This window comes from Schistocerca nitens, chromosome 11 (genome assembly GCF_023898315.1).
Source record: "Schistocerca nitens isolate TAMUIC-IGC-003100 chromosome 11, iqSchNite1.1, whole genome shotgun sequence".
NCBI lineage: Eukaryota > Metazoa > Arthropoda > Insecta > Orthoptera > Acrididae > Schistocerca > Schistocerca nitens.
The window spans coordinates 139,171,575-139,186,126 of NC_064624.1; the positions used below are offsets into that span (position 1 = coordinate 139,171,575).

General features: G+C 41.1%; 1 protein-coding gene across 4 annotated transcripts in view; it reads right to left on the reverse strand.

Annotated features, from left to right (window-relative positions):
- Positions 1-222: 222 nt before the first annotated feature.
- LOC126213592 (uncharacterized) overlaps positions 223-14,552 on the reverse strand; it is a 313,729-nt gene continuing 299,399 nt past the window's right edge. For all 4 annotated transcript variants that reach the window (XM_049941451.1, XM_049941452.1, XM_049941450.1 and 1 more), the window contains 4 exons: positions 12,988-13,041; positions 8,210-8,275; positions 7,414-7,503; positions 223-1,168 (listed from right to left, as the gene is read on the reverse strand). In XM_049941451.1, coding sequence (XP_049797408.1) covers positions 1,151-1,168; positions 7,414-7,503; positions 8,210-8,275; positions 12,988-13,041 — 228 coding nt within the window. In that variant the 3' untranslated portion in view covers positions 223-1,150. The remainder of the gene's footprint in view (positions 1,169-7,413; positions 7,504-8,209; positions 8,276-12,987; positions 13,042-14,552) is intronic.

The window sequence follows — 14,552 nt, forward strand, 5'->3', positions numbered from 1 at the left end:
GCATTCAGTTGGTATGTTCAGCTGCAAAATACTGCTGGAATTGCATGATGTATAGCAATCTGGCATAATATCTCACTGCTCAGGGGCTGTGATATACATGTAGATCTAACTTTTGTAATGCTATCATATCTTTGACATAATTATTTTGTGGATGAACTCCAAGGATTATCATAAAAGTGTGACAGTGGTCAATAGACAAACCATTAACTCAATAATCATAAATGCAAACATGCCTTACTTTTATTGGTAACAATGAACATTGTGCCCCAATTGATTCAACCAACAAAAACCTAAAACTAGATGGTAACTAAATGCCACTGCTTCCGAACATGAATCCCACACATTAACCACTTCACTAATCAACTCAAAGTGACTCCACACTGTACCTCAAACCTCAATCATCCCTTTTACACTAAATATATTACTACTCTGGCTACAAATCTGAGGCAAGTACTTTCCAAAACATTCATTTCTTCAGTTCCATCACACTGGAAGACAACTGTATCGTGTTAATATTCGTGGAAAATTTCTCCTCCCGCTGGGAGTACAATATATGTTATTACACTTCAGTAATTTTGAATTACCGACACACTAGTGGGTAACTCCATCTGACAGACAATAATATCTGGATGAACAGATTCCTGATCCAGATACCCATTTCCTTAATATTTACAGTTCGCGACAAATAACCGGTTGCTTAACACTACGAAACTTCTAGTAAAATTTGAAAACGTCACTTGCTTATCTGTCGAGTGCACGAGTAACGTGCCAAAACTTCTAGTAAACTTTCAAACAGTCACCTGCTCACTTGTCACGTGTACAAGTAATACACCATCAGACTTGCATTACATTAACCTACTGAGTTTATGTAACACTTTTGGAAAATGACTTTCTCATCTGAACATTTAGGTGTACAATTTGTGAAACATACCGGAATACTTCTCCCACTTCTTGTAACACTTTTCAGTGGTAAGTTTCAGCTCAATTTGAGTTGAACTGGCCCACATTTTTCACAGCTGTCAATGATTGAGGCATGTTCTGTCTTCTTTCTGCTGATCAGAAACCACAGGTTGGTCACCATTCAGATGTCAACAGTCCAAAAATTCTCCGTTCCAGTAGGATCTATTTCCCTTGCAACTTCACAGCAGTATTAGCACCGAGTATCAACCTGTGGAAAATGACAAAAGTTATGTATTAATTACGAAAATAAAACAAAATTAACATATGTGCATTGTTTTCAATTTATATATGTAGACTAAAGCAATGAATGAGAATTTGTACCGAGGTCACGATTCAAACCCAGTTGTCCTGTCGACGAGGCATATGCGCTAACCACTATGCCACCCTCACACAGTAGCTTTGCACAGCTGCATTGACTACCCAAATGTGCCTCCCTCCTCAATCCAGATCTCTATTCGTGCCTCAGTCAACTGAGTATTCCCCCAAACTTGAAAAGTATTGCAGAGGCTGTCCAACTGTATCGAAATAACACCTCACCGTCAAACGGAATGGGGTGTCCTGCCTCAGACCTGGCCGTAGGTGCTTTAATCAAAATGAAACCGTATGGCTGCAGGGAACTTTACAAGACTCTGAAGTCAATCTATAAATACGCACAATGAGCCGAAGAACGAAAATTTGCAATGTGGTCAGGATCTGAACCAGTGTCTCCTGCTTACTAGGCAGATGTGCTTTCTCAATTGTTGCAATACAGACATATCAGACCCTAATGGAATACAGAAAACAAACAGCAGTGTCACAAGATAATAAGAACAACACCCATTTTGCAAGGTTAATCGGACAGATGATGTCGACCGCATTGTGGACTAACAATCACGTACATAATAAACAACAATTAGTAGAAAAACCTCAATTTGTTTACTTTTCACATTCAAATGCGACGACTTTCCATGACAGAACAACAAAATGTTTCATAATTTCGAACTGTTCAACGTGGGACAATGTCATACTAAAGGGCCCGGGTTCAACTCCCGGCTGGGTCGGAGATTTTCTTCACTCAGGGACTGGGTGTTGTGCTGCCCTAATCATCATCATCATCATCATCATCATCATCTCCTCCTCCTCTCCATTGACACACAAGTCACCGAAGTTGCGTCAACTTAAAAGACTTGCACCAGGCGACCGGTCCACACGACGGGAGGCCCTAGTCACACGGCATTTACATTTATTATTTTTTAACATTCACAAAGGTTTGTACTGGTGACAAGTGAACTTATAATGGCAAGTGGAAACTAATTTCAGTTTCCACTTTTCCATGCCTGCCTTCTTATGCTCTGATACAAGCATATGTTGAATAATCCAGAACTGTGTGTCGCTTGTTACAACAATCTCCCTTCTGTTTTTGATGATTGAACAATTTCTTGACAAAAAAACAATTGTAGGATGAATTTTTCTTCAACAAGTGTACAACTTGTGACTCTACACCTACGTAAATATTATGAAAAGGCTAGACTGTTACTAACCGTATAGCAGAGATGTTGAGTCACAGACAGGTACAACAAAAAGACAGCTACAACAAGTGAGCTTCTGGCCAAGACCTACTGAAGCGCGCGCGCACACACACACACACACACACACACACACACACACACACACACACACACACACACACACAGTGTGGGCGATAGCGCAATCACTGTCTCTAGCCGCCGAGTCCAGACTGTAAGCAACTGCACACAATGGGAGAAGCAGTCTGACCGCCTGGGATAAGGAGGAGGCTGGGGCTGGGGCAGGGACAGGGAGGGATAATAGGGTAGTGATGGGGGAAAGTGTAGTGCTGCTCTCGTGGGAGCATATGAGGACAAGGTGGGGACAGGGTAGGGCAGCTAGGTGCATTCTGGAAGTTGGACAGAGGGCTAGGGGGTGGGGGCAGGCAGGGAAGGTGGGTGGGGGTGGAATAGGAGAGAAGTAAAATGACTGTGGGTGGGTTTGTGGAACAGAAGGCTGTGTTCTGCTGGGGACGGAACAGGAAAGGGGAACTGACAGGTGAAGGGCAGCGACTAACTAAGGGAAGGTCGAGACCGGGAGGCTCGTAGGAACGTACGATGTATTTCAGGGAGAGTTCCACCTGCTCAAGTAAGAAAAACTGGTATTGGTATGAAGGATCCAGACAGTGCAGGCTGTGAAGCAGTCACTGAAGTGAGGCATTTGGCAGCACACTCAGCAACTGGGTAGTCCAGTTATTTGACCACAGTTTGGTGTCAGTGGCCATTAGTGTGAACAGAGGGCTTATTGATTCTCTCACCCACATTGAATGCAGCACAGTTGTTGCAGTTTATTGTGTAGTTCACATGACTACTTTCGCAGGTGACCCTGCCTTTGATGGGATAGGTGATGCTTGTGACTGGTGGTGGGAGAATGTATGTGACAGGTCTTGCATCTCGGTCTATTAGACACATGAGCCATGAGGCTAGGTGTTTTGAGTAGGGGCTGTGTTGGGGGTGGACAGGGATATTGTGTAGGTTTGGTGGGAGGGGTGAGACACAGTGGGTAGGACAATCCTCATTTCAGGGCACGACGAGAGGTAGTCGAAACCCTGGCAGAAAATAATAGTCAGTTGCTACAGTCCCGGGCGATACTGAGTCACGAGGGGAATGCACCTCTGACTGGCTGGGAGGACTTTGAGAGGTGGGGGAGCTCCGTTTCTGTACGAGGGGGGAGGTTAATTTCGGTCCGTGAAGGCCTCAGTATATCTAGAAAGGGACTACTCGTCACTACAAATGCAACGGCCATTGGTGGCTAGACTGTAAGGAAGGTTTTTCTCGGTACAGAACGGGTGCCAGCTGTCGACACGGAGGTATTGCCGGTACGGACAGAGGTACTGATGCAGCCATTTATGAGGTGGAGGACAACATCGACGTAGGAGCCTCGTCGGGCTGGGGAGAACTAGGTGGAGCGAATGAGAGAGAAGGTATTGAGGTTCTGGAGGAATGTGTATCTGATTTTCTCACCCTCGTTCCACTTCTAAAAGTAAATAGTAATTAAGCACTGGTAATGAGACCAAATTTTTGCAAGATTTATCTTTCTCTACTGTTCTTTACTACAATCACAGTCGAATATAATGCCCGATTATCGTGCACTGTATGACAAAAAAGTAAATCACTCAGAAGACATCTACATACTGTGTAAATGATTAGAATTTAATTGACTAATGTAGGTAGGATGGCCAACAGAGTGCAATAGTGTTGTTACCAGGCCCGATAGGTTACTACAAGAGGCACAAACAGAACCACACGTCGAGTGACCACCGAAAAGGAAACACCGATGTCACTAACGTGAGAGACTTATCAGCACTGACATACTGAAAGGGGCTTCAGCGCGGGTCTCCGCTCCGCCAGCTGGTCAAACCGTGTAATATCTAGATTTGTCTGGCATTCCGATTTAACAGTAGCCTGACTGACTACGTGGATCTTGATTGCAGGAATATTTGCTATCAAGGTTCCAGTTGACCACTTCTGACCACCAGAAGAGACTAATCCTTTATTGGGAACTGAGCACATCATAACCCCTTCACACTTTTATCTGCTATCTGAGAGCACGGAATGGGCTCCCTGCAACATTCTGTGTTATCTCATACAATTTGTCGGAGATTAGCATCCGGACCGGGGAATTACAGGCTCGTGTTTAGATTGTCATTAATACCGGAACAGAAAAAAGCTGCATTTGGAGTCACGCCGTGACCGAAGAACAGATTCTCGAAGAATGAAGTCTGCTCTGTGTTCGGCAATGAATCTCGGTTCTCCATTACAACCACTGTGTAGCAACCTGGGGAGAGGTCCTGTTCTTCCCATGTTACTCTTTGTGCCACAGTGTAGGGACCCGTCTGGTTTGACTTCAGGTAACAGCTGATAGGACTGAGGGAACTGACTGCCCAACAGTACTTAACAGATGCCCTGTCTCCTCACACTTTACCTCTTGTGCAACAGTATCACAGTCTTCAGTTGAAACTTCCGGGCCGAGAGGCCGTGGTCGATGTATAAAATTTCCACCTGACGTTTCGTCTCCATCTGCAGGAGACATCTACTGAGGTTGTCCGGCTACTGCCACTGAGGCTCCAGGTACTCTCATTTATAGAGGCACAGAGGGCGCCACCATCTGTCACGTAATGCCGACAGTACGCCTATCTTTGGAAGGCGTCATCATTCTCGATTAAGAGTAATCCATTGTCATTCTGCTGGCACAACGTCAACATCCATATTTTGTCCAACTTTAAAACTTCCTCTTTTCTATTAAAATTGTTATGGTGTTTGTGCAATTCTATTGCTTCTCTATACATGCACACATGATAAGACTGCCAGTAAAAAGCCTGCTAAATGGTACTGCTATGTTGATGACATTTGTAGTGTGGACTCATGGTGAAGAAGAGTTGGATGTCTTCTTGGTGCATCTGAACAACATTAACCCAAAGATACAGTTTACGATGGCGAAAGAGAGCAACGGTCAACTCAATTTCCTGGATGTATCAGTAATTAAACGGGTGGATGGGACGCTGGGCCACGAGGTATATAGAAAGAACACTCACACGGATCGATACCTCCACAAGGAATCTAACCATCATCCTAGGCAAAAAAGACGTGTCGTGAAAACCTTGGTGGACAGAGCCAACAAAATCTGCGAGCCGGCTTACTTACAAGATGAACTGAATCACCTACGGTCAGCCTTCATGAAAAATGGATATACCAGCAAGAAAATTAACACTCATTAATAAGGTCCCGAACCGTATTGGGAAAGTGCTGGCCAAGTATGGGATAGAAACAATCTTCAGACCCACCAAGAAGATTAAGGAATATTTAAGAATTGCAAAAGACACCCGACATCCCCTAGCAACACCTGGGGTATACAAAATTCCATGCAGTTGTGGACAAGTGTATATTGGAACAACGAAAAGAAGTGTAAACACCCGCTTAGCCGAACATAAAAGAAACTGTCGCTTAGGACTCATCGAAAAATCGGCCATAGCTGAGCATGCTTTTCGAGATGGGAATCACGAAATTAAATTTAATGAGACAAGCGTTCTAGCACGAACATCCCATTATCATGCATGCATGTATGTATGTATGTATGTATGTATAGAGAAGCAATAGAAATTCACAAACACTATAACAATTTTAATACAAAAGAGGAAGTTTTAAAGTTGGACAAAATATGGAAGTCGACGTTGCGCCAGCAGAATGACAATCGATTACTCTTAATCAAGAATGATGACGCCTTCCAAAGATAGGCGTACCGTCGGCATCACGTGACGAATGGTGGTGCCCTCTATGCACTCTATATATGAGAGAGTACCTAGAGCCTCAGTGGCAGTAGCCGGACAACCTCAGTAGATGTCTCCTGCAGATGGAGACGAAACGTCAGGTGGAAATTTTATACATCGACCACGGCCTCTCAGCTCTGAAGTTAACTGAAGACAACGCCGGCCGTGAAAGCCTATATTGTACGAGTATCACAGTGCTATTTCTGAACAGCACCGTGCTCGTCTATTTGTGGCAAGTGTTTGTAGGAACTGTCTGCAGAATGTGGAAGTAGCCTCATGTCCAGAAGACTCCCCAGATCTGTCTCCGACAGAACACATCTTGGGAAAGTTCAGATAACTCTATCCCAGTGGCAGTATTCGTGATATCGAAGACCAGCTGTAACAGCTGTGGAGCCAGTTCACCTCAACAGAGGTTACAACAGCTGTACGAAAACCTTCCAAATCTGAACAGTGCGTACCCCCAGGGCAGAAGGGGTGTACATCGTGCTGGTAAGTAGATTTACACTGTCAAGCAAATTATAAATTTAACTTGATACTATAATCACTGAAGTAATACCACATACCTAGAGATATGAAAAAATTGTTTTATTTTATAGCCAAATACGTAATTTTTGGAAATTTCGTAGCTTTTTGCCAGCTTTTCTGTCCTTTCTGCCAAACTCTGTTTTCTGCCAATTTTTATTTTGGCCGAGTCAATTTTGGTGCTTTTTGGAAGTTTTATCATTTAATATAATTTTGGGAAATGAAGTGTCAGTTTGAGATTATACACAAACCTCAGCCTCGAGGCAATACAAAGTGAAAATGCAATTGTAACACTCTATAACAATCAGTTCCAATTACTGGTGTACTGCTCCCCTGAGAGTTACAACATTTTTGATAAGGGAAATTGATAAATTTAATGGTATTTCGGGAAGTCACTGTACGTATTACAATAAATTTTTAGAATCTGTCAGTGGTTAGTCACAACTGCTTATTTCAGTCTGTCACTCAGTCGCAACACAAAAACACACACTTTTCATTAGTATACAGCAAAAACATTGTCTATCAAAACAGATTTGCCCTATTACACACAGTTATAAGGGAACCAACAACAACAAAAACCATTTGTAAAATGTTGTCTACAAAATATTTCGAGCATTTACCATTTCATATTTAACAGGGACGAGGTATTCGTCCTTCTCTTGTTTGATTTTCACTGGTCTGAAGACATCAGCATCCAGAAGTGTAGCACACTGAAACAGGACAAAGTATAATCTTTTAAGCAGAGGATAACAATAGTAAGACTGCTTAATTAATTTGCTAATAATACAAGCTGAGATGCTTGGCTTAAATTACTTTAATTTAACTGTGAAGTCAATAATTTCTATCAGAACTGTGCCTGCAAGAAAATTTTAGCAATGTCTACATGTAGGTGTGAAGTGCATGTTTTTTCAGTTTAAATGCATATTAAAGTTATTTGGATTGCAGCAGGTTTCATTACACCATTGTCAGGCTATAAGAACTCTATTACTTTTGACAATTACAAAGCAAAACAAGTTAGGTGGTTTTCCAACACAGACACACAGTTGTCCATCTGAAAAACACATTCTTTTAACGTCATACCACAGCATCAGAATGTTTTCCCTTGTGCTGTAACGACTGTCATACTGTGTGCTAATCTAACTGGAAATTAGAGGTTTTTAAAGCTGAATGGAAGTTGAGTAAAACGAGTTAATTAATGACATGAATACCAACCTGACCTTTTCTTTCTGGTTTAGTATTCCTGCCTCTATTATTATTATTATTATTATTATTGGAAGCTTTTTGAAAAGGTGTAACAGGAACACTGAGCAAATTTAGGACCTTTGTTGGGAAGTTATTGATTTCATCTCTGTGCATCATTGTACCGAAAGATTAAATGTGTGTTCTTCCCCTGGTTGCAGGTTTTCCATTACATACCATGCTTGGTGTTTGTTCTCCGTTTTCTTCAGTATAAATGTCTACCATGGGTAATTCTTCAGGGAGCTGTAAAAAGAAGACATTATGAATAACAACAGCATATGAACTGAAGCAACAGTGCACTAACTGCAGGTACATAAATCTCTTACTTGTAGTAGGTGAGTACTCATTAATATGCCAACTAATTATGGCCTCCTGTGGAACTCTTAAATTTAAATCAATCATACTTGTCTCGATCTAAGAATGAATACTGTGTTTGGCAGTACTGTATGGTAAATCTTCATTCTATTTCACAGAGATATTAAACAATGGAAATTCCAGGTTGTAATAACAACAACAACATCATGACAATTAGGTCACCGACAATCACTGTGTTACTGCACGGAGAGTGACAGTCGCATTACTTGCTACGAGAGTGACTGACTAGCTGCCTCGTACTGGTCGCTGAGGTGACAGGAACGGTGTTCGTGCACAGCACTGACAGATTACCGTATTTACTCAAATCTAAGCCGCACTCTAATCTAAGCCGCACCTGAAAAATGAGACTTGAAATCAAGGGAAAAAAAATTCACGAATCTAAGCCTCACCTGAAATTTGAGACTCGACATTCAAGGGGGGAGAAAAGTTTTAGGCCGCATCTCCAAATCGAAACAAAGTTGGTCCATTGTAATATGAGACACAATTTAGGTCGAATGAATGACAATACAGCTACAGTAGTTTGGTTTGAGTCTTAAGCTAGCAGTTAAGCTTTACCAGGTAGCGTCAGGCGCTCCGTCCGTATTTATACGGGTACCCTTCCTTTTTCACGTGCTTCATCTGGTTTGAATTGATTGCTTTTTTTTCTTTGATCTGATAAGTGCCGTTCTCTTTGTTATAGGTGTTTACGTCACTAAGTTGAAAAGGCATTATTGTACTGTGTCATGCATTGTTTGTCGCATTTTGATAATGAGTGTTTACCACCTGTCGCCGCTCATGGCATGTCTTGCTTTTGTGCGCGCTACCGCGGCTTACAATAAAGAGAGAGAGAGAGAGGAATCATCTCATTAGCGAAACAATGGCAAGAGACTGCTATTTGTTGTTACTTACACTGCTGCTTTCTTTGATAATGATCAACAAGAACCAAATAATAGACTGTGTATGATAGAACATGTTCTAAACGAGAGTTAGGCGAAAATTTTTCTCCGTTTGAAAATCTTTGCAGACGCCTCTGAAGTACATCACATTCTGCACAGAAATTAGAGTCATCTTAGATTTGAAAATCTAGTCAATTGCCATGCTTCATTTCTGACTATCACTATTCAGCGTAAGAATAATACGAATATAAACATGGCATGATATGTATATTCTTCCGCGTTTGCTGTTGTCTCACTCTAGTTTCGTAGTTTATTAGGCAGACAAGATGTAAATGAGATAGCATCAAACACGAAAGAATACATGGCAAAATGTTTTTATTCGTATTATTCTGACGGTGAAGAGAATACTGCATGTGATTCACAATTCATAAAAGTTCCTATTAGCAACCTTCTCTTGTCACAAGTAGGAAAAAATTCAGAACGTAGAGTTGCCCATATTGACAAACATCCCAGTCTTGCCAGTTGGATTTTTGTAGTACATTGAAAGGCTGCTACATTCAAAGATGAACAATAGGGAGTTTGTATTTACTTCGTTGGATAATGTATGAAAATGCAGTGGTCGAAACTCGGGGCGGAGAAAAAAATCTCTTCTTCCACCTTAATTTATTTACTGACGCAGAGGTTTTGGCGCCAGTATTTATCTTTGTGCCTGCAAAGCATGCCTCTGTAGCGCTACATATATTCGACGGCAGAAGTCAATTGTGGTGGCACCTACCAACATTTTACAGAACTTCAGGCTACTTTGCACTCTATTCAAAGCCGCAGGCGGTTTTTTGGGTTACAAAAACCGGAAACAAAGTGCGGCTTAGATTCGAGTAAATACGATACCCAACCACATCGGTTTTGGTGAAGTGTCCAGCTGGATGTCAATTAAGAGAGAAGTTTAGATCACTGTAGGAAAACTTCCAAGGTGAGATTGCAAATGTGTCCATGTTTACGAAGGAGGCATTTATAACAATTGAAGCTGGTTTCATCTATGGTTTTAATACTGCAAAAGGAAAGACACCTTACAAGAATTTCTAAACAAAGAAGCTTGGTAAAATTAATGGTCAGGCCTGAATTATTCTGTGGATTTCTAGTCCCCCTACAAAAATAACTTGTCATCAACAACCTTCCCTTCCTTTTTTCACAACATCATCCCCTCTATCCTGAAGCTCTGGGTTACACACTGCATGCAGCCACAAAAACTTTTAAAAAATGCCAAGAGCCAGATTGTTACCTTCAGGTGAAGATTTCAACTGTTAGTCGCAATCCCCTCCCCAGCCGAGTGCTAACTTTCGCAGCAAGCTCAGATCGTGCACGCTCTGTACAATGATAAGTTATAGAACATAAATAATGATCAAGGTGTTGAATAGTGACATAAATAAGACACCGAGCAGGTTGTCAAATCGAACAGTTCAGAGTAGAAATGTCTGCCGTTAACACAATATCTGCACATTCGCTACTGGATGTCTTGTCCGGATACGATTACATTCAATGTCACCGACGGCTGAATTATCAGTTGTTAGTACACAGGCAGCCATCTTTCGAACACTGGTAGATAAAGAGAAAGCCACAGCAGTGAAGACTCCAGTGTTTCCAGACACCATATCTTTTTCACTCGTTTGACACAATAAACTAGGGCTTCAAGTAAGTTATTATTGCAAACTCCAAATTATCCGTGCCTCTTTAAATTGTCCGGAAACAACTACCTTAGAGAACTAGGTAAGTCGGTGCGTAAGTTCGTAGCATTTAATAAACACAACAGATACAAAAGTCATCAATAATATGTTCTCCTTTGCTGTTTGCAACGGTCTGCCAACACTGGGGTAGCTTTTCAATTCCACGACTCTAAAAAAAAATCACATACTTTTAGGCACAGAACTTGTCGAGCCGTGTTTGGAGCACAATTACAACAGGAAAGGAAGTTTCTTGAAGGTTGTTCAGAGAGCGGAAAAGGTGGAAACCTGAGGTCTAAGATTAGGAGAATAAGGTAGGCACAGAATGATTTCCCAACAATTCCTGTATAGTGTTTTTTGTTAGTCTAACAGACTGTTGATTTTTATGATTTTGGCTTAGAGCATGTGGCACCCGTATACCCAGTTTTAGAATCTTCCCCGTTGCATGCAAATATCCCACAATGGCAATACGATCACAGTTCATCACATTTGCCAGTTCTCGAGTACACCGATGTGGATAGCTACAGATTAATGCATTTACACGATCATCATCAAATCCCGAAGGTCTTCCTGAATGTGGAGAGTCTTATGTCAAAATGATACTCCTCAAAATGAGAAAACCATTTTCTTGACACACTCTGTCCAACAGCATTATCTCCATACACAGAACAACTGTTTACGGCTGCCTCCATTGCCGTCATCCCTCTACTGAACTCAAATTGAAGAATGTCGGAAATGTTCAGATTTCTCCACTCGGCACTCCATTTTCTAGCGCCAACAGCTCCACTCGTTATCTCCAAATGACAGAACGAAAGCTCAAATAGTGACAGTGAACTACAAATTAAAAATGGCAATTGATAAATGAATACTCAGTAACTGGAATACCCACACGCAAAACAAAATGCTACGAATTTGTGCACCAACCTAATACAAATGTACAGTGAGGGTAATGAATGAATTTTCCCGACTGCACTTAAATACCAATTTCATTATAAAATTGTTTATTTCAAGAATTTGCCAGGGCACGGGAAATATTTGCAGGTACACCTGAAGATGAGATGGAGGTATCTAAATCAATGTCTCAGTAAAATTCTATATGAATGTTGTTTAAAAAAGGTGTCTCATATCTCTGCAGGAGATAGCCCTCTCACTCCTAGTTCATTACATACGAGGAGGATTCAGATTGTGTCGTACGAATCGGCCCCACGCTCCTAACATGGGGACGTTGCCGGAAGGTCGAACACACACTGGTGCTTTTAAATGTTTCCACGACCAGAAATCTAATTACCTCATGTCTGGTAAATGTGGAGGCCACACTACCAGACCTGCTCATCGAATTCGGCACCAGTGAAAGTTTACGGTGAGATGCAGTCACGTAATCCAAAGAAAATCGGTCGTGCTATATAGTGCATACATCCGTCATCGTGTTTTGCCAAAGGTGATTTGTCAGGCTCCTGTTAATCTGTTCGATGAAGTGTACGCGCTCTGCCAGTCTGCCACTGACGATTCCTAACCGAACCACTTCTTGTGCAAAACTGATGCCGGCATACGGTCGATACCTACGACAAATACGAGTCTGTGTAGTCATCGTCTACATGTCTCAATACCCCCCCCCCTCCCCTTATTTCTGCGAACAATCCACTGTCTGCAAGTCACTGGAATAGCCTACTGAACATTTTTGTAGATAGAATGGCCCATAGCAGATGTCATCCAGTGAACAGTACACTAACCCATAACACAGCACTGCGTGCGGCATTTCCCTCGTGGAATAGTAGGCCTCGAGTGCACTCTTTACAGTACAGTTTATTAATCTCGACCCGCTAACAGTGCGTGGGCAGCACAACCTCAATAGTTTTAGACCATTGCACTGCTTTGACTGATCTCTGCACCACTGTGTGTGTGTGTGTGTGTGTGTGTGTGTGTGTGTGTGTGTGAACATGAAGGTAACTATTATCTCCTAGATTGGGCATAGTAAAATACTGCTTACCTGTTCCTCTTTAATGTCCAGCACATCAGTGGGTTGGTCCACAAATAGATAACCCTAAAAAAAAGACAACATAAGTTCAAAGATATTCCAGAAACAGTTTTACCCATCAGGAATATCAAATTAACCTGAGGACATTTTACTGTTTCCATTACAGTGAGATATATTTTACAATAGGGTAGTCTAAATATGAGAATGAGTAATTGTAACCTGTCACCCTAAAGTTGAGGCACTAAGCAGTCAGCAGGCACTTAAGCACCTCAACTACTACTCACTATTACTTACAAATGGATAGATAAACCTACTCACCAAGTGGAGCAGGTGAAACACACACACACACACACACACACACACACACACACACACACACACGAATACTATATTTATTATTATTATTATTATTATTATTATTATTTCTTTACTTTCTCAGACTTTTTTTAAGTCTGGTTAAGAATGGAGTGACGCGGACCTTTATCAAGCGTCACTTCCTTTTTGCTGTACGGTACATGTTATATTGCATTTAGGAACTTTCGGGTAATTGAACATGTATCAATAATTACGGATTTCTGTAATTGTATATATATGTTTGGATGTAGCTGTATTGCATTGATGTATTGGTGGATATTGTGTGGTATGACTCCTGTAGTTGATAGTATAATTGGTATGATGTCAACTTTATCCTGATGCCACATGTCTGACTTCCTCAGCCAGTTGGATGTATTTTTCAATTTTTTTCTCCTGTTTTCTTTTGTATATTTGTTGTATTGGGTATGGATATTTCGATTAATTGTGTTAATTTCTTCTTTTTATTGGTGAGTATGATGTCAGGTTTGTTATGTGGCGTTGTTTTATCTGTTATAATGGTTCTGTTCCAGTATAATTTGTATTCATCATTCTCCAGTACATTTTGTGGTGCATACTTGTATGTAGGAACGTGTTTTATAAGTTTATGTTGTAAGGCAAGCTGTTGATGTATTATTTTTGCGACATTGTCATGTCTTCTGGGGTATTCTGTATTTGCTAGTATTGTACATCCGCTTGTGATGTGATCTACTGTTTCTATTTGTTGTTTACAAAGTCTGCATTTATCTGTTGTGGTATTGGGATCTTTAATAATATGCTTGCTGTAATACCTGGTGTTTATTGTTTGATCCTGTATTGCAATCATGAATCCTTCTGTCTCACTGTATATATTGCCTTTTCTTAGCCATGTGTTGGATGCGTCTTGATCGATGTGTGGCTGTGTTAGATGATACGGGTGCTTGCCATGTAGTGTTTTCTTTTTCCAATTTACTTTCTTCGTATTTGTTGATGTTATGTGATCTAAAGGGTTGTAGAAGTGGTTATGAAGTTGCAGTGGTGTAGCCGATGTATTTATATGAGTGATTGCCTTGTGTATTTTGCTAGTTTCTGCTCGTTCTAGAAAGAATTTTCTTAAATTGTCTACCTGTCCATAGTGTAGGTTTTTTATGTCGATAAATCCCCTTCCTCCTTCCTTTCTGCTTAATGTGAATCTTTCTGTTGCTGAAGGTATGTGATGTATTCTATATTTGTGGCATTGTGATCGT